Consider the following 19,677-nt stretch of genomic DNA (forward strand, 5'->3'; position numbering starts at 1 on the left):
CTCCATAAGCCCCTACTTTAACTGGAGGACCACAATGATGTTTTGGGTTCCCTGGAATCAGTGTCAGCTCAGAGCCAGTGTCCAGTAGGCCCCGAAATCATTCTCTTTTCTCATTGCACAGTTACCCTGCTAAAAGGCTGGAGGTCTCCTTGGGGAAGGATGGGAGAACGATTCACTGCATAAATTGTCAGTAATATAGTGAGGTCCTTCCTCAAGGGGACCTGGCCTCCCCTTCATTCAAGGGGTTCTGGGTCTGTAAACTGGCTCAAGTCTGGAAATTGATGGATGGGCTGTGAGTCTCTGTTTTTGTAATTCAAATTAGTCTTTTGTGCATTTGACCTAGAAGTTTTCTGCTTATATAAATTAAGTAGGAATGCAGTAGGCTTCCTATCAATTTCACTTCTAGGAACACCATGATTAATTAGCCAATGCCAGAGCTCTACACAAGTCAGACTGTTCTGATTGCAGTAGTCTGAAAGCAATAGTCAGACTATTGCTTTGACTCTGCTGTCCATTACGGTAGCTACGCCCACCTTGCCTTTGATGGTTGAGTGCTGCCACTTGGCCCCTGCCACCTCAGGATCCAATTATTCCCATTATATTTAAATTTTGTAGTTGAGTGACTGCAGTTCCCACTGTTAGATCTGACATACAGAGAAGAACAATTATAGTACTCTTCGAAGATGCAGGTGCTGCCCTCACAAATCTATTTTGCAAGGCATTGGTCAAGGGTATATCTTCTGGACTCTCCCAGCTGGGGTGAATAGGTCTGAAGTGACTAATCCACTCCACCATCCCAATCTCCCTAAGCCTTTGGATCCCTTCCTCTACATAAAACTAAGGGAGATCAGGCATTTTCATCTCGCTTACAGTGGACCATCTTTTAATCCATATTTCAGCTAACCAAGCAGATAAGCTATTTAGAACCTTTTATAACTCCCCGAGCTGCAACATTAAATGCAGTCTCTAACATAGTGGGCCCAAATCAATAAATTCAGCCTGATCCAACTCTGTGTTCCTTCCACCATTATCCCAGACCCTTAATATCCGTGCCCATGCCTGTTCTCCAGGTTTCTGTTTATATAAATTAGAAAACTCAAGCAGTTCTTTTTGAGTATAGTGCACCTCCTCATGGGTCACACTCTCAATCTCACCTCCAGGAGCCCACCAGGACTTTAGTCTAAAGTCTGGAAGCAAACAGAGGTGTTGGGGGTGGCTCCTGAGGAGAATCCACATTATCTTGCCTGGCAACTGCCTCAGGGGGGGGCCATCACTGTTGCTTCAGGCAGCGCAGGGTTTATCTCCTCAGTCAAAGGTGGAAAGGCTGATGACAGCATGGGTCAGGGAGGGGATGTTGCCACTACTGGAGATGGGGAAGCTGTTTCTTCTGGCAAAAAAAGTTCATCAGAGTTTACAAACTCAGTGTCCCCAGCTTCATCAGGGTCCACCCACACATTCCCATTCCAAGTTGCAGGGTCCCATTCTTTTCCAATCAATGCCCTCACTTTAAACAGTAGACACCTGGCGAGGCTGTGCATGCATCTTTTGTTGCAGGCCAGCCACTCGCATGATAAGAGCTTGTGTCTGTTTTTCCACAATTTCAGCTCTTTCTCTACAGGAGATAAGACTCTCACTTAGGGCAATCTTAGCAGATTTTAGGTTGAATATCTGCTTCTGAAGCCTGGAGTTAGAATCCCTGAGTTCATTTTCTTTCATCACTTTGTCCACTGAACTTAGGAGCAACCAACCAGCTTCATTATGTTCCTTGGCTTTCCACGTATGGTCAATTGTATTTTGTATAGTCACTGAACTCCTTGCCTCTCATGAGCGATGATTCAGGTGTGTCAAATGCATTATTTTGCATAACTATCTAAACAGTCCACACCAAGGACTATCAGTATTCCCTATACTATTAGAAGTAGAGTCCTTAGCATTTTTGGGTCTAATCATATTAACTAGCCAACTCCAGAAACCCCAAAACCAATGAAAGAACTCCATCCTAATATTCTGTTCCTCTAGAACAACTCCTGGTACCAAAATCTGTATCAGTCAGGATTCTCTAGAGGGACAGAACTAATGGAATATATATATATATATATAAAATATATAACCATTTATATAATATATATATTCCATTTATATAATACTGTATATATATACATATATGAGTTTATTAAGTATTAACTCACATGATCACAAGGTCCCACAATAGACCATCTGCAGGCTGAGGAGGAAGGACAGCCAGTCTGAGTTCTAAAACTGAAGAACTTGGAGTCCAATGTTTGAGGGCAGGAAGCATCCAGCATGGGAGAAAGATGTAGGCTAGGAGGCTAGGGCCGTCTCTCTTTTTCACATTTTTCTGCCTGCCACCCTGGCATCTGGTTAGATTGTGCCCACCCAGATTAAGGACGGGTCTGCCTTTCCCAGCCCACTGACTCAAATGTTAATCTCCTTTGGCAACACCCTTGCAGACACACCTGGGATCAATACTTTGCATCCTTCAATCCAGTCAAGTTGATACTCAGTATTAACCAGCACACAGAGGGGAGACCCTGTCTCGAAAAAAAAAAAAAAAAAAGACGCAGCTCGTAAAGCTCCACTCCATGCACATCCACACACACAGACATACCACCCATGGGAAAAGGTCCAAGTCAGAGTCAGAGAAGATGTTATTATTCCCAACACCTTAACTCCAAACATCCCAGCAGATGACTCAGTTCTAAACCTGTTTTGGCTTTCTATTTTCTTGCCTACAACTTCCTTTCCCTCAGACCTTTCTGTGGTCTTGGGTAGGCTTCCTTCTAGCCATCTTGGTTGCTCTTTAGTGTAATCTGTGGCTTTTTCGATATCACTGATCTTGCCTACCTGTGGTCTAGGGGAAAAATATCTACCTTGACTTTCATAAAGCAAATCATATGGGGGGATTGATTTCTATATACTCTTAACCATACATTTGTAGGGAAATACTGTTGATTTGCAGTAAAATAATTCTCTGGCCACTTTCTTTTTTTTTTTTTTTTTTTTTTTTTTTTTGAGACGGAGTCTTGCGCTGTGTCACCCAGGCTGGAGTACAGTGGCGCGATCTCGGCTCACTGCAAGCTCCGCCTCCCAGGTTCACGCCATTCTCCTGCCTCAGCCTCCGAGTAGCTGGGACTACAGGCGCCCGCCACCACGCCCGGCTAGTTTTTTTTGTATTTTTAGTAGAGACGGGGTTTCACCATGTTAGCCAGGATGGTCTCGATCTCCTGACCTCGTGATCCACCCGCCTCGGCCTCCCAAAGTGCTGGGATTACAGGCTTGAGCCACCGCGCCCGCCACTTTCTATTTGTGTTGTGTTTTAAGCATTTCACAGAGGTGAAATCTTCTGGTCCTTGTAATATACCATGAGGCAAGTAGAACAGGCCCAATGACCCTAGTTTAAAAACAAGAAAATTAAGACAGAGTGAATTAAGTGGTTTGTCCTTGGCTTATGATAGAAAAATGTTAAACCTTTCAAGAGACTTCAGAAACAAACATATTCTTTGCCAACAGAAACATGTGGATGTGCCCAACACAATCCTGGATACCATTTCGGAGGGAGTCTTTGGGGCATCCTTCCCTACCCCAGTCTTTGGCAGCAGGTAGATCTCTCCTTGCTCGCCTGATGTAGCCGAGCATACAGAGAACCAGATGGCCTTCAGGCCCCAACAGCGAGGCTGGGGTACCTCGTAGGCACTTTTGCCTCCTCAGCCTGTGGCTGATGAACAGTAGAGGGACCCTCGGCCCTTTGAATATCAGGTCAAAGCAGAAATTTTATTATCCTAAACTCCTCCCATGTCATTTTGGGCCTAGACTTTTTCAATTTAATGAAGCATAGACTATATCTCTTGTGTCAAGGTCAGTCATCTCAAAGTGCATTTTCCAAGTGAGCGGTATCTGTACTGATGTTAATGTGACGAAGGCAGTGCTTTCTAACAGAAACTTACTAACTTGCTAATAAGTACTAGCTTGCTAGCTAATCAGGACCCGAAGTCAGCTCACTGGTTTCTCATCCATAAAGAGTCAGCATTTCCATTCCATAAAAAGTCAGCATTTCTTTTGAAGGTCAGGACCTCCTCCCTTACCAGAGGTGCTCTCTGAGCGTGGGGCTAAGAACCAGCGGTCTAGCCTGAGATGCTTTCCAATGTCAAAAGAGGCAGAAAGCTCCCTGATGGTACCTGGGCCCATGACCTGGTGACCCCATCTACCACCTCTTTGTTACTGCTGCTCACAGAGCCTGCCATGCCATCTGTGGTCTCTCATTCCCACATTTTCTCAAACCTGTCACTTTCCATTTTGGACTTGGACTTTGAGGAGATGTAAATGGTAGGGCATGTCTTCTCATTGAATGATCAGATTTGGGCGCAAGTGGCTTCCTTTAATCATGCTCACCCTGGCTTCAGGCTTTCTGTCATTCCATTCTCATTGTCACCAAGGGAGGGGTTAAGAGAACCAGAGTGCCTTCTCCCAACGACAGCAGTGGGGCCAGGACCGGTAGTCCTTTGAAGGTTAAGCATATCTCCTTCAAAACAGGTGATGAGCTCATCTTCTTGGACCCTCACACAACCCAGACCTTTGTCGACACTGAAGAGAATGGAACGGTTAATGACCAGACTTTCCATTGCCTGCAGTCCCCACAGCGAATGAACATCCTGAACCTGGATCCTTCAGTTGCACTGGTGGGTATTCGTAGGTTGAGTGGGCCAGGAGATACGATGTGTACAGATTGGTTCCCTGGGAGTTATCCAGATTGCTAGGTAGGGAGGCAAGAGTATGTTTGCTCACTATCTGCATTAGAGGCAGTAGAATATAGTGGGGAAGGAATGGACCCTGAAGCCAAACTGCTCCAGTTGGAATCTTGGCTCTGCCTCTTACTAACTGTATTAGTCTGTTCTCCCACTGCTAATAAAGACATACCTGAGGCTGGGTAATTTATAAAGGAAAGACGTTTAGTTGACTCACGGTTCCACATGGCTGGGGAGGCCTCCCAATCATGGTGGAAGATGAAGGAAGAGCAAAGGGGTGTCTTACATGATGGCAGGCAAGAGAGCTTATGCAGGGAAACTCCCATTTATAAAACCATCAGATCTCATGAGCCTTATTCACTACCACAAGGACGGTATGGGGGAAACCACCCCCATGATTCAGTTATCTCTACCTGGTCCCACCCTTGACACATGGGGATTATTACAATTCAAGATGAGATTTGGGTTAGGACACAGCCAAACCATATCACTAACTACACACTTAGGAGGAGTGAATCTTTCTGAGCCTCGGTCTTCTCATCTCTAACATGAGGAAAACAATAGTTCCTTCCTTATGGGACTGTATGAGGTGCAGTGCATGTAAGGCACTTAGCACTGGGCCTGGCACATTGTAAGCATTCTGTAAATGTTAATTATCATCATCTTTCCCCCGTTTCCTTCTTGTCCTCAAATTATTGCTACCCAGGCACAGGGAGGAAGATGGGATATCACTAGGGAGAGATAAGGGAGCAAGATGCCCTGGGTGCACACAATCTAGGAAGCTGCAGGGTTTTCCGCCAGAAGTATGATTGGTGTCTACACACACTGAAGGGGCATCTGCCTGTGAAGTAGCCAGTGGTTCTGAGGCCTGTCTGCATCCTCTCCTCCAGTTTAATCCAATTGTCAGTATACCAGTGACCAAGAGCTGCGAGTCCTCCTCTTGTGAACCATTCTTTCACTACTCTGGGATGGCTTTGAGGTTGAGAAAGCGCAGACTGGTGGTTCACTCTATTCTCATAGATAACTTCCTGAAAGTCAATGCCAGCTTCTTAAGTATTGCCTCTAGCTAAAAGTACTATTTGGCTTTTGTTTGTTGGCTTAATTGAATGTTCTTTGGAGATGTGTATTTTTGTACACTGAAAGTAATGGAATTAACCCTACACTTTGAAGATGATCTTCAAGTTAAAATATCTCACAGCATGAGGAAAGAGGGAAAGGGACAGAGAGCAAGGGTGAGAATGAGATCAAGACTTGAGAGAGTAATGTGTATGTCTGGGTAAGGGAATGAGTTAGGAGAGAGAGAAGCCCAGGCAGTCTTCCTCCTTTATTGCTGGGAAGTCACATCCACAGAGACTGGCCCACATCCTAATTCTGGGCCAACAGCTCCATTGTGCAATACCAAGGATAATTCTAAGTTGTGTTCTTTTGCTTTTCCCTAAGGGATTTTTCTGCAAAGAAGAAAAAGACTTTGATAACTGGTGTAGCCTTGTTCAGAAGGTAAAGCTATATGTTTTTCTTAGTCTGAAAAATGAAGTCACTCAATTTTATTCCTTTTCAAGATTGTTTTTCATAGTAAAACAAAAATCCTACTCTGATACGACTTTACTGCAAGAGAAAGAAACTAAGGCAACAAAGAAACTATTAAGGTGTGGGGAATTGTGCATAACTTTGGGGGAACTGAACAAAAATTTTGGTTTGAAGTATCCTTAGCATGTCAAGGGAGTGATATTTTTGGTGATGAAACTTAATGTTTTATCTCATTAATAGAGAATTATTTTCTAAAGGCAATACTTACATTTTAGAATGCAGCAAAGCTGTATTTATGTCACATTTAAAGGTGGAATGAGAATTTTCTGGTAAGACTATGCCTTTTATTTTATTTTATTATTATTATTTTTTGAGACAACGTCTCGCTCTGTCACCCAGGCTGGAGTGTGGTGGCGGGATCTGGGCGCACGGCAACCTCCGTCTCCCAGGTTCAAGCGATTCTCCTCCCTCAGCCTCCCGAGTAGCTGGGATTACAGGCGCCTACCACCACACCCAGCTAATTTTTTTTTTTTTGAGACAAAGTCTCGCTCTGTCACCCAGGCTACAGTGCAGTGGCATGATCTCCGCTCACTGCAAGCTCCACCTCCCAGGTTCACGCCATTCTCCTGCCTCAGCCTCTGGAGTAGCTGGGACTACAGGCACCCGCCACCACACCCGGCTAATTTTTTGTATTTTTAGTAGAGACGGGGTTTCACTATGTTTGCTAGGATGATCTTGATCTCCTGACCTCGTGATCTGCCCGCCTCGGCCTCCCAAAGTGCTGGGGTTACAAGTGTGAGCCACCGCGCCCGGCCTAATTTTTGTATTTTTAGTAGAGACAGGGTTTCACCACATTGGCCAGGTTGGTCTCAAACTCCTGACCACAGGTGATCTGCCCACCTCGGCCTTCCAAAGTGCTGGGATTACAGGCATGAGCCACCGCGCCCAGCTAAGACTATGCCATTTAAATTAGGATATATACCATACATGTTGGACTGCCACTGAAACCATGCCAATATGTAGCAATAGTCTCTTGGGACAGATTTAATTTGACTAACTGACATTTCTTTGGAGCCAATGCTTCAGGAACATCTCACCCCTAAAGTGAGCTGGACCCATGCATCTGGCACAGGAACTATGCCTCATGATGGAGAATAGGCAGTGAGTGCTGGCCTTCATCAGATACTCCCCGCAATGTCCTTCCTTCCTGGCCAAACAGTATCTAGAATTGAAGATGGCTGGGTCTTCCGATGGTTCAAGTAGAGGATGCATGTATTTTCTAGGCCCCTATTTTCACCTGGCAACCAGCAGACCACTGTCTCAGGATTTGGGGTCAAAGATTGCCAATTAGAAATGTGACTCTGCAGTATTTAAAACTGTTTCGGTATCTCCCCAGGAAATTCTGAAGGAGAATTTAAGGATGTTTGAATTAGTTCAGAAACATCCATCACACTGGCCTCCCTTTGTACCTCCAGCCAAGCCAGAAGTGACAACTACTGGGGCAGGTAAGCTGTTGTTCAGTGGCTCTCAGCTAGAAGACCCATGTATAGCAATTGTTTTATGAGAAAGAAGGAATTGTGGCCCATGCTTTCTGTGGACAGTAAAATTTCTACTCAGCTGGAGTGATCAAAAAATGGTGCTTCCGATTATTTTAATCTTCAGATGAGCTGATATTTACCAATTTCAAAGAATGATAAAAGAAGAAAATGAGCTCGTTGCAAAAGTTCCATGCAAAATCAAGATGACTAGGATTGCTTTTTCAGGGTCTGGTTCAGGATAGCAAATTGAGGCCATCGATAATTCAAAGGTATCTTGAAGGGCTTGCAGAGCCTTGGCCACATCACCGTCGTTAGGTTTATTTAACAAGTCTGGCTATTTTGAGTCTTTATAGAGAATTCTAATACTTGGCAGTAGTTCTAATTGTAAGTCTCCTCCACACAAGTCTTTCTTTAGTAAAGCAATTAAAAATGCATAGTCTTAACTACTGAGTAATGTATTGATTGACCACTTCAACCCAAGTGTCAAGCTTTTCTTCTTACTCATTTCCATATTCTGATAGAATTCATTGACTCTACTGAGCAACTGGAGGAGTTTGATCTGGAGGAAGATTTTGAGATTCTGAGTGTGTAGAATCCTGGGAACTCAACTTGAAGGTCTGTCTTCCATCTGGCACCATAAAAACATGAACTTATTACAGAAAACTTTTCTAGTCAGCAAGTGCCTATATGCCAATAGCATACAAACTCAATAGCAATCATGACTGAGCCAATCACTGTTTCTCAGAAAAACAAGACAAAACAAATGACAGTAACCCTTCCCTGGAAAGAAATAGAACAATCATGGAGCCTAGGAGCAGACAGATGAGAAGGAGTTCATTGCTTCCCAGCTTGTCTTACATGGCTACAGCAAGTCTTCAGCTGCTGCAATGAGGAAATGGACATCTAGAAGACAGACAGCAACTCTCAGCTTGCTTCAAGCACCAGCAAATAAAAGATGGTTAAGCTGTTCTTCTTCATCCTTTCAGATGTGACCTCTTTGGGACTAAATACTAAGAAGCAATCTGTTCTCTTGCTCAAATAATAAAGTGACTGAATCAGGGAGGAAAAGGTTCTTGTTAAATTATTTGATTGTGTAGTTTAAGTAATTATAATTTATATCAAAATGTTTGTCAAAGAAACGATGTCAAATGTACACTGCTAGATCTCCCTCCTATTTGCGGGAAACTTACTATTTAATGGGTCACTGTCCCCATTCTTACTGATACTTTTGTCAGATGTCACCCTGTCCTTAAATCATGATCACTTAAATCAGGGGTCAGCAAACTTTTTCTGTAAAGGGCCAGACGGTAAATATTTTGGGCTTTGCAGGCCATGTGGCCTTTGTCACATCTACTCAACTCTGCTGTTGACATGCAAAAGCAGCGATAGACAATATGCACGTAAATGAGTGTGGCTGTAATCCAAGAAAACTTTATTTACAAAAACAGGTGGAGGGCTGGGTTTGGCCTGCAGGCTGTAGCTTGCCAATCAGTGACTTAAATTGTTGATTTTTGTTTGGTAAATTAAAAATAAATTGTGTTTGAAAAACCCTACTTGGTTGACAGCCATATTTAGAATTGTTCATGTGGTAAATTACACACTTAATCTGTGCATCATATACAATTCCAAACCATTTGAGGAATAGCAACATAATAGGTTTTAAAGCATGTATTCATCAAATTAGCTTTGCTAACCACTTTCCTGTGAGGATGAACCTCAAGCCCCAGCCATATCTTCCCATTTTCCTTTCCTTGCTCCCTTAACTTGCCTGCATTTCACCCCAATCCTTAATCAAGTCCTGAGGAAGGCCAACAACTGGAAGCTAGCACCAAACCAATTCACTTGTTTCCTTAGATTCCACGTTTTTCTTTTTTCCCCAGTATATTCCAATGGTTCAAAATTCAAAAGATATAAAATTATATTCAGTGACTTGACTCTCTCTCTGATAGGTCAGTTCCTCCCTTGAAAATTCCCAATGGTATTAACTTCTTGTTTATCCTCCCAGAGGATGTATTTTATGCATATATAAATATATGCACACACACACACACAGAGCTCGGATTTGTTTTTAATGACTCCAACATTCTCTTTTATTTTATCTACAAATGATCCTAAGGCTGCAGAAGTATGAAAATGCCTTTCTTGAACTCTTTTTTTAATTCAAAAAATTTATTTTTATCAACCTACATCATGCTTTGATATGTTGAACTCTAGCATGTGACAGGGATAAAAGCAGGCATAGGCTTATCTTGAAGCATCTAATGGGTTTGTTGACCGTTAGAGGACTGTTTCAGCCCTTTGACTTTGATCATCTTCAAATTTTTTCCTGCCTCAGTGTTTTTTTATAGAGTTCGACTTGGCAGTAACAGAAATCTCTCAGGCTCTGAGAGGGACTCATAAATTGCAGTGAGATGGACATTAGAAAAGTTTTCATAAAAGAGCATCAATAAAGAGTCACATGTTCCGATTTCATTTATTTTATTTGCTATGTACAAAACTGACATCATGCTTATTACTCAGGAGGTGAAGATAATAATAATTCAGATTATACTCATTATGCTTTGTCTGTATTGGCACAGTTTATATAATACTTAAGGAAACAGAATCACCTGGAAGAAATTGCCTCATGTCAACATAGCTAAGAGTGTTCTGGGAAACTGGTAATTAAAGAAAATGGCTAAAACAAATTCCCCCAAACAGAATACAGTGTACTGCATAGCCAATTCAGGCTTGCTTCAGGTCTGCTAACTGCTCAAGAGAAGAGTGTGCTAGATTTTTATGAGGTTTAAAAAAACATATTAAAATAGTTTAATAGGCTACCTGTGAAAGAGCAATTGGGCAACCATTTAGCAGAAAGTCTTTAACATCCTCAGAATATAAGGAAACCAACACTGTGCACCTTCAATTTGCCACATTGCACACATCTGGATGGCATTTGGAGTAAACAGGGACTTCTGAGAAACTGGGATGTGGGATTTACCTTTGTGTTCCTGGAGTCAAAAGCAAAATTCACACATCCTTACCCACCCACACCTCTACTCCTGGCCCAGGAAAAAAGGCTGTCATTCTCATTCCCTTTGATAGGCTTGGCCACATTTGTTGCATCCTCTGCTCTACTTTGGACCAGGCCAAGTCCTCTGTCTCTGGCTGGAGGGGGAGCCGGCAAGGAGGAAACGGTTTGTCTAGGACCATATGCCATTAATGACCACCACCCCCAACCCAGCAGCTGGACTTCAAGCCTCCCTAAGCCATATGGGGCCCAGTCTTGCTCATTCTAGAGAGAGCTAAAGCTCACCCTGGGCTACTGGGTGGCACCTCATTTCAATTCTCTTGCCTGCCTAGACACAGTGGGCCTCCTTGAACAGTGAGGACTTGCCCTGTACAGACTTGAGCCATCCATGAATATTCGCTTAGATAATTTAAGTGTGGAAACACTGGGTTCTGGTTGAAGCCAAATAATGTGTGCTGACCTCTGTACATGAAGAAATGACTGATTAGCGATTAGGGAGAGCTTTTCGATCAAGACAGTGAGGAGAAAGCGAGCAGTGGTGGCCCATCAAATCTTTCTGAGGTAGCCATGAATAGTCACACAATCATCCAAATCAAACAGTAGCACCAGCTTGACGGAAACGGGACAGCAGATCTCAGCAGGGTGGGCTCATCTCTCTGGACCCGAGGGCTGGGGTGACGAGTGTCCCGTAGTCTAGCCCAAATGAGACTCCAATGTACAACTTGACAGATAGGCAAAGGGGCTCAGGCCTTCCTTCTTCACACCATTCAGGTTTGTGAGGTGACTGTTGTGAGGGGTAGGGGAGGGCAAGGGGCAGAGTGGCAGGTGCCACCCTACAGGCTTTTCATACACACCTGGCAGCGACTGACTCGAGTGTGGAGCTGCCCAGCTTTCAGCGTTTCAGACACAGGCAACTCCCCAAACTGCTGCCTCTCCTCCACTGTGGTCAACCAGAAACTGTATTTGTTTGCAAAGTAGTGGCAGGTGCCTCGGGCACCACTGCACTCAATGAAAGGGGTGGCCCGAAAGTCCTCTAGGCAGGAGCCAGGTGAGACCAGGGACTGGCCTCCACCCTCGGCACCAGCGGCAGTGTGCTGAAACAGACAGGAGATTCGTGCGTGAGCTGTGCCTGCCAAGGGTTGGTGTGGGGAGGGAGGGGTGCTCCGCTTCTACAGGAGGCATATGAGCTTCATTCCTAAACCCTGGTTCTTTGTCTCAGCCCCCACTTCAAGCCAGCATACCAAGAGCTGTGTTTTAGGGGCAGGGGCTGCTTGTCCTCCCTGATAGCAGCTTTCAGGGCCAAGAGTGCCCCCCTCCAAGCTCCCTAGTGCCCCCCCAACCCATTATGTGGGCAATGACTACATGTCAAGCAGTAATTCCCAAACTGCTACTGTCCCACTGGGTTCAGAGGTGTGTTAGGTACCCCCTTGCAAAATTTCCACCGACAAATGGATCTGAGAAAGGCTGAGTGAAGGAAAATTCAATAGGCTTCTGGACTGCAGTTCTCAGAGCCCTCTCTCAACCGTGCACTGTACTCTAAGAAGGGAAAGAGGGACAGTCCAAAACACTACTGAAGTTTTCCTTAATTTGTTGTATTTGGCCCAAATGTCCCGGCCCTCACCTCGGAGGGCTCCCTCAGAATTCAGTTTCAGGGCTACACATGAACTGGTGGTCTTCAGTTACTATTCCCATAGACGGCAGCTTCAGTCTCTCCACACTCCTGCCTCTCTCCCTTCACTTTAGCTGGGCTATCATCTGGACCACAAGGAGATAGGGAAGAGGCCTAATACACAGCCGTGTCAGAAAGTGGCCAATGGGACAAATGCCCAAGTTGGCACACAGGGACTCCTTACTTTGCAGAACTTTGCAAAAGTGAGAGTCTCCATGGGACCTTCAGGTGACCTCTCCTGACAACTGCAGCATCAAAATTTTCCTCATTTTGACCCTGAGAATCAAAAACTTTCTAAAACGCACAACACATTTTCCTGCTTTACTGAGTAGCAGACACTAGGTTATTTGAAACTTTGCAGATGAATCAGGCTCATCATTGTGAATGTCAGTTTTTGTGGGGGATGATTATGCAAGAGCCCCATACCAAGGGGTACAGCCCATAGAACTCTTGGGCCTCCTTTGAATGATTTTCTTCTTTTTAATAGGTATGTCTCATTGCTTCAGCATGCCTTGCTAGGGAGTCCAACTTCTCACCCTTACATATCTTCAGGAATAATATTCTAGTAGGTTAGAATTAATGTGTAAAGGAAGAGTAAAGAGATTCTGAATAAGGGCTAAGAGCCCTCCCATAAGCAGAGCACATGAGCTTTAGTACACAGCGTTTGTACCATTTCCTGTGGAAGCTCAGGGGCCTCTTCTTATTTCCTGGTCAGGGTGGTGGACAGGACAGAAGGACAGGTGAGGTGGTTCTGTATTACATTGGGATAAACTATCCAATGTCCAAAGACAGAGCATAACAAGGGAAAGTACCTTTCTCTGGGTAGGTACGCTAATGTTAGGGAGCCTGCAGCTTTGGTCGTTTTTTAAAGACACTCTCACCATCTCACCCTTGGCAATTCAACAGAGAAGCTCTGGCAAGGCAGAGTACTTCAATGGGTGCCACAGTGGTTTTCCCTGGGGGATGTCCTGACCCTAAACCTGACCTTTTATTTCCATCCCCAGGTATTCAGAGGATATTATGTAAGGGATGTGATGCCTCTTTGGGCCTGCAGATTATTCTTTTTCTTAGCAAGACACACAGCACGGTGGCCGCTGCCTTCCCTCCGAAATGGAGAGACCTCAAAAATACCAGCAAGGACATATAAACACAGCATGCACTCATCAAAGCCTTTTGGGAGGAGATGGCCGAGGCCAGAGGGATCTGGGAGGGTGGACAGAAGAGGGGACAGTACCATGGCTGGGCTGATTAGTGAGACTGTGTCCTGGCCCCGAGTGGTGACAGCCTCTCCCTCACTGTCCTCTCAGGTCATAGTGTGTTTTGCTCTTCTCTTGGGTGTGGCATAACTGAAGCAGGCATGGAGATGGCGGGGCACTGACCTGTGACTCACAGATATTCTAGCCCCTGAACCACTGGGTGCAAACTGCTGTCTTTCCCCTACACTCATAACTACCTGCCATTCATGCAGAACTGGGTTCTCCATTCTTTAGCCAAGCCCAGTCCAAGCATTTCTCTTCTTTTCAAACTCTATGCTTTCTACCTGGTGTCCCTTGAGCCTGGAAACCAGTCCAAGGGGCCCTTTGCCTCCAACTGGGGGAGGGGACAGTGCAGGACCTTACCATGAGGAAGGAGTACCCAATCCAGAGGCTGCGCCAGCCCAGGGGGCACTGCGGGATGGTGATGTCCTGGCTGTGCACAGCAATGGCTTGCGAGGGTGCCTCACACACAGAGCAGCGGCTGATATACTGGGGAATCTGGGTCTGGCTGACGGGCATCATGGGGATAGGGGCAGTAGTGGAGAGCCAGTAGGATTTATCATTGCGCCTGGCATAGTGGCACACCTCGTTGATATTGCAGTAGATGAAGGGCATGGTGCTGAAGCGGGGCAGACAGGAGCCAGCAAAGCCTGGAAGGAGAGAAAATGGGCAAGGGCAGGGAAGGTCTGGCTGAGGGGCTTTGACGAGACAGTGGTTTGGGTTTACATCCAACCACTTGCACCAGACTGAGGCAGCGCTCTCCTTCCAATCCTGTAACATTGTACACGCACTGAAGTGTGTTGATCAAATTCTATTTTAAATGCACCAGGGAAATTTGATAACAAGAATCTTTTTATAAGCTGTATAATTCTGCCCTAATCTGCTTTGAAAGAAACAGCGCTTAATAGACTGAGTCTGTGTTTAAGATTTAGCACACCTGCAGACAACACAATTCATTCTCAGGTAATCATCACTGCCCTGCAGGTCATATTATTATTGTTACTACTACTAATTGCTAATATTTAATGGATGCTTAAATGCCAAATGTTGCTCTAAGCATTTTACATTGGGTGATTGATTCATGCGATCTTTCCACCAACCTGTGTGATAGGTACTAGAGTTAGCTTTGTTCCATTAAGGAGGAAGCCAAAGCCTAGAGAGGTTGAATAACTAATGCAGTGTACACAGCTAGTAAGTGATAGAGTCAGGATTTGAACCCAGATCCACCTGACTCCAGAGCTGATGCTTGTAACTCATTACACAACAGTGGACCTAGAAAGGGCTGGGAGAAGAGAGGGGTTGGCTGTTGGTGTTTGTGGGGACAAGTGACCAGGGCTGACTGTCAGAGCTGGTACCTACCCAGGTCCTGGTTATGGGCTTTCTCTTGCCCCTCCACGAACAGTAAGCTGTACCCCACCCATAGCTGGCTCATCCCGATGGGACACAGGGGCACCTGTTCCGACTGGCTGTGCTTTACCAACGTGTAGCCCACTCTCGCGCTCTGGCCAGGCATTCCAGGCATCCCGAAGGGGCCTTGCTGCCCTGGAGCTCCTGAGAGAGACAGAGCATAAAAGGTGAGTGTGGTGCAGCTAATGATAACATCAGCTACTCACATTGTGCCACGCATTGTGCAAGGCATGTTATACACATATGTTTTCTCACTCAATCCTCACGATGACCCTGGAAAATGGTATTACCACCCCAATTTTTAGATGAGGAAATTGAGGCTCGGATGTCCTACAGCTAGTAAGTGGTAGAGCTACAACTCTATCTCAGATGTATCCAGCTACAGAGGCCCCAGTTTTCAAAGCACATTGTTAGGCTTCCTTCCCATAGCCACCTGGCCTTGGGGGCTCTCTGAGTGGGGATTAGGGTATGGAGAGGGATACTTCTCAGGTCCAGCCTTGCAGGCCCTCATAGGAGATAACTATGTAGCTGCTGAATCAGAGGCATTAAAAGCAGAGTTAGGATTAGCAGGGTAAAATCTTGCCCTCCTCTCCTGCCCATGACAGATATGACAAATCAACTGCCACAGTTTCCCACCGAGCCTCTGAACTGTTCTCTAGTCAGGACAACTAATTTGTCATCCCCAATGTAAAGTGGGACATAAATAGAAGAGGTATACGGACAGCCACACCTTATCTCAAGTGTTGTTATTCCTTGAACATCCCCCTCCCATGTGTGTCAGAATCCCTGGGTAGAAAAGGGAAGGCAGGCCGGGCGCGGTGGCTCATGCCTGTAATTCCAGCACTTTGGGAAGCCGAGGCGGGCGGATCATGAGGTCAGGAGATGGAGACCATCCTGGCTAACATGGTGAAACCCCGTCTCTACTAAAAATACAAAAAATTAACTGGGCGCGGTGGTGGGTGCCTGTAGTCCCAGCTACTCGGGAGGCTGAGGCAGGAGAATGGCGTGAACCCGGGAGGCGGAGCTTGCAGTGAGTGGAGATTGTGCCACTGCACTCCAGCCTGGGCGACAGAGCGAGACTCCGTCTCAAAAAAAAAAAAAAAAAAAGAGGAAGGGGAGGTAAAGGGCAGGGGGCCATCTGTAGTATAAAGATAGACCTTTTAAGCACTAGAAGAGAGCCCAGAAAAGGATTTGGAACAGTCCTTTGCCTTCCAGAATGTAGGGTATCCCTTCACAGGCTCAGAGGGTAGTGAGGAGTGAATGGACTTAGAGCCCAGTTTTTGAGCATCTTAGGAGTGTCAATCGCTACTACTGGGTTTACTAAGTTTCAGACTTGAAGTTTTACTCACCCACTAGCCTCAAACCCTCCCAGACCCTGCCCCCGCCCCCACCTCCTAATGTGGCATCACCAGACCTTCAAATCCTGGAGGGCCTTGCAGTCCAGGCAGACCAGGATCACCAAGAGCCCCAGGTGGGCCTGGGAGCCCACTGGGACCATCTTTGCCGGGGATGCCAGGTAAACCTTTGGAGCCTGCAGGAGAGAAAGCCCAAAGGAGGGTACTCAATGTAGAGGGTCCTCAGGTGCCTTCCCCAGGAAAGGGGATTTGTGTGTCATGCCCAAGACTCACTAGGAGATGGTGCACTGGCTGTCGACTTGGTATGCACACTGCACATCAAGGCTGCAGCCGCCTGGGCTAGTTCTTAGTTCATGGAGGCATCTCTGCCCTGGGGCAGTGCCCTCGACTTAGCCTATCTGAGCCCCTTCATGCCCACTTCCTCCTCCCTTCTTCTCATCCTCCCAGCAACATTGGAAATTATGCAGGGCAACTTCTAGCATCCCATATCAGAAATGAAGACACCGAGGCCGGGCGCAGTGGCTCATGCCTGTAATCCCAGCACTCCGGGAGGCCGAAGCGGGCAGATTGCCGTAAGTCAGGAGTTTGAGACCAGCCTGGCCAACATGAGGAAACCTTGTCTCTATTAAAAATACAAAAATTAGCTGGGTGTGGTGGCATGCACCTGTAGTCCCTGCTATTTGGGAGGCTGAGGCGGGAGAATCACTTGAATTCGAGAGGTGGAAGTTGCAGTGAGGCGAGATGGCGCCAATGCACTCCAGCCTGGGTGACAGAGCAAGACTCCGTCTCAAAAATAAAATAAAATAAATAAATAAAAGGAAGAGGAAGAGGAAGAAGAAGAAGAAGAAAAGGAGAAGGAGAAGGAGGAGGAAGAGAAGGAAAAGGAGAAGAAAAAATGAGGATGCCGAGACCCAGACAGACTTCTAACTTACTCCAATTAGAGGCCAGGTTTTCTGTCCCCCAGCCTTGGACTTTCTTCATTGCCTTGTGTGGCCCTTTATTCACCACCACACTCCCTCCATCTCTCTGCCACACATCAGAGAGGGGCGAGTGGTCTGGAGTAGCAACCTTGCTCTGCCCTCATCCTCTAAAGCCAAGTACCAAGTACAACCACCCTGCTGGTCCTGCTGGCCCTTCTTCTCCCCAGCAGGATGCTTGGGAGCTTTGTGAAGGAACAGAGGCAATGTTTGATGAAGACAAACCCTCGGAGCTGGATGTCCAAGCCAGTCTCTCAGCCAAGCTGTCTCAACTCCCCAACAATTCTCCTTTCCCTGGCACCCTCCTCACCTTGTAGGCCTACAGGGCCTTGAGCCCCAGGGTCCCCAGTGAGGCCAGGGATGCCATCGATCCCTGGTAGACCCAAGGGTCCAGGAGGAACCTGGACAGCTTCTGCAGTTGGTGTTTGTCCAGGAGCACCTTGGGGGCCAGAAGAGCCTGTGGGCAGGTGGGGGAAATAAGAACATCAGGCTGAGGCAGAGGGAGGTGAGTGGGGCCCTAGACGCCTTCTTTACTATCTTGTAATCAACCGTTTTCTACCTTGTTTGTCCCCACAGGATATCTGGATATCTCCAGGATGGCACTGTGTGATATTATACAATGCCTTCTTTATCCATCTCTCTCCCCAGTGGCTGGGTAGCTCCACGAGGGCAGGAACTGGGTCATATTCATCCTGTCTCCTCGGGACCCAACACTGGGCCCAATGGGTGACAGGCAGTCAGGAAGCATTCGCTGCTAATATGGTGAGCTGAGTCTTCTTTCAGGACCAGGGTGGCTTGTTTACTCACTGGTTAGAACACAGTGCCAAGGAGGCTGAGGGGATGCTTCTGACCCCAGTTGACATCCCAGCTTAGGAACCCAGTGCCAGCCAGCTGCCTTTCTAATAGCATAATTTGCTTAGTAAGTCATGGAACAAATATTTCCCCAGTGCTTATTATATGCCAGGGTCCTGGTAGCTCTGGGGATAGAGCAATGAATATGACAGATATTTATGGAGATTATGGTCTGATGATAAAGACGAATAATGCCTAACTCGACAAATACTGTTAATCTGAGTGCAAGTTGGGAGAAGTGTTGTGGAGGAAAGGACTAACACAGGGACACTGGGAGGGAGTAGAGGGTGGCATGGGGTGGAGGCGTCTGTTTTAGAGAGTGATTGGTGGCCTTTTGCAAGCAATGGCATTTAAACTGAGACCATTAAAACATTAGAAGGACTTTGCTATTTAAAGAGTAGAGGGGCAAGTACACTCTGGGAAGTAGAAGTAGCATGTGCAAAGGCCCTGTGGTAGGCCAGGACTTGGTGTTTTTGGATAACTGAAAGAGGCCAGTATGGCAGGAGCACAGTGAGCAGCAAAGGGGAAGGGCTGGTGATGAAGATGAAGAGGGAGGCATCACACAGGGCTTTGCGGGCCACAGTTAGTGTTCATTCCTATGCCATGGGAAGCCACTGGATGAGTTATGTTTTTATAAGCTTTTTTTGGCCACTATGTGGAAAAGTGATAGCTAGAGTGGGGGGAGGAAGGGTGCTGCATGAGAACTATTGGTGGCTTGGATCTGGGGGTAGCAGCCGAGGTACTGCGAGGTGAACAGATGCAAGGCACATTTAGGAGGTACAAGCCTCAGGGCTTGCTGATAGATTGCATGTGTGTGAGTAGGGTGGGAAAGGATACGAAAGATGGTTCTTTATTTCTGAATTGAGCAAACGGGTGGGTGGTGATCTGAGTGCAAACCCAATGCCCACTAATGCAGAGATAACACAGAGAGAGGCAGTCAGTAGTAGGATCCATGGTGGCAAGGCAGCAGTGGTCTTCAGTCCTCGGAGGTGACAGAGGCTGAAGGATCCCCAAGGGAGAGAAACTGCCTCCCTGGGGTAGCTTGATCCAGCTGCTTTAGACATCCAGGCTTTCTTGGCGTGGTGAGCAATGACGCCTGAAGGAACCTTACCACCAGGCCCCTCCCTCAAACTCTGGATCAGCCCAGCAGGTGCTCTCAACTTACCTCTTGGCCCTGCCTTCCCCTTCATCCCGGGAAATCCTGGGTCTCCAGGTGGCCCAACCTTGCCTGGAGTCCCCATGAAGCCAGGCTCACCTCTCATCCCTGACAAAGTCCAAAGGAAGGAAGTCAGGTCCTGGCATGGTAGGGGTGGTAGGGGTGGT

At 46.4% G+C, this 19,677-nt stretch overlaps 2 protein-coding genes across 12 annotated transcripts in view; one reads left to right on the forward strand and one right to left on the reverse strand.

Moving 5' to 3' along the window:
• Nucleotides 1-9,381, forward strand: part of ATG4A (autophagy related 4A cysteine peptidase) — a 72,922-nt gene extending 63,541 nt beyond the window's left edge. For all 7 annotated transcript variants that reach the window (XM_025372030.1, XM_025372028.1, XM_025372032.1 and 4 more), the window contains 4 exons: nucleotides 4,552-4,697; nucleotides 6,204-6,260; nucleotides 7,687-7,795; nucleotides 8,350-9,381. In XM_025372030.1, the coding sequence (XP_025227815.1) occupies nucleotides 4,552-4,697; nucleotides 6,204-6,260; nucleotides 7,687-7,795; nucleotides 8,350-8,420 (383 nt within the window). In that variant the 3' untranslated portion in view covers nucleotides 8,421-9,381. The remainder of the gene's footprint in view (nucleotides 1-4,551; nucleotides 4,698-6,203; nucleotides 6,261-7,686; nucleotides 7,796-8,349) is intronic.
• Nucleotides 9,382-10,282: 901 nt separating this feature from the next.
• The window catches only part of COL4A6 (collagen type IV alpha 6 chain), a 292,245-nt gene continuing 282,850 nt past the window's right edge, over nucleotides 10,283-19,677 (reverse strand). For 4 of the 5 annotated variants that reach the window (XM_025372175.1, XM_025372177.1, XM_025372176.1 and 1 more), the window contains 6 exons: nucleotides 19,520-19,618; nucleotides 17,813-17,959; nucleotides 16,585-16,701; nucleotides 15,123-15,314; nucleotides 14,127-14,413; nucleotides 10,283-11,932 (listed from right to left, as the gene is read on the reverse strand). In XM_025372175.1, the coding sequence (XP_025227960.1) occupies nucleotides 11,672-11,932; nucleotides 14,127-14,413; nucleotides 15,123-15,314; nucleotides 16,585-16,701; nucleotides 17,813-17,959; nucleotides 19,520-19,618 (1,103 nt within the window). In that variant the 3' untranslated portion in view covers nucleotides 10,283-11,671. The remainder of the gene's footprint in view (nucleotides 11,933-14,126; nucleotides 14,414-15,122; nucleotides 15,315-16,584; nucleotides 16,702-17,812; nucleotides 17,960-19,519; nucleotides 19,619-19,677) is intronic. The other variant, XM_025372178.1, reaches the window with a different exon arrangement.

Source organism: Theropithecus gelada, chromosome X (assembly GCF_003255815.1).
Source record: "Theropithecus gelada isolate Dixy chromosome X, Tgel_1.0, whole genome shotgun sequence".
Classification (NCBI taxonomy): Eukaryota; Metazoa; Chordata; class Mammalia; order Primates; family Cercopithecidae; genus Theropithecus; species Theropithecus gelada.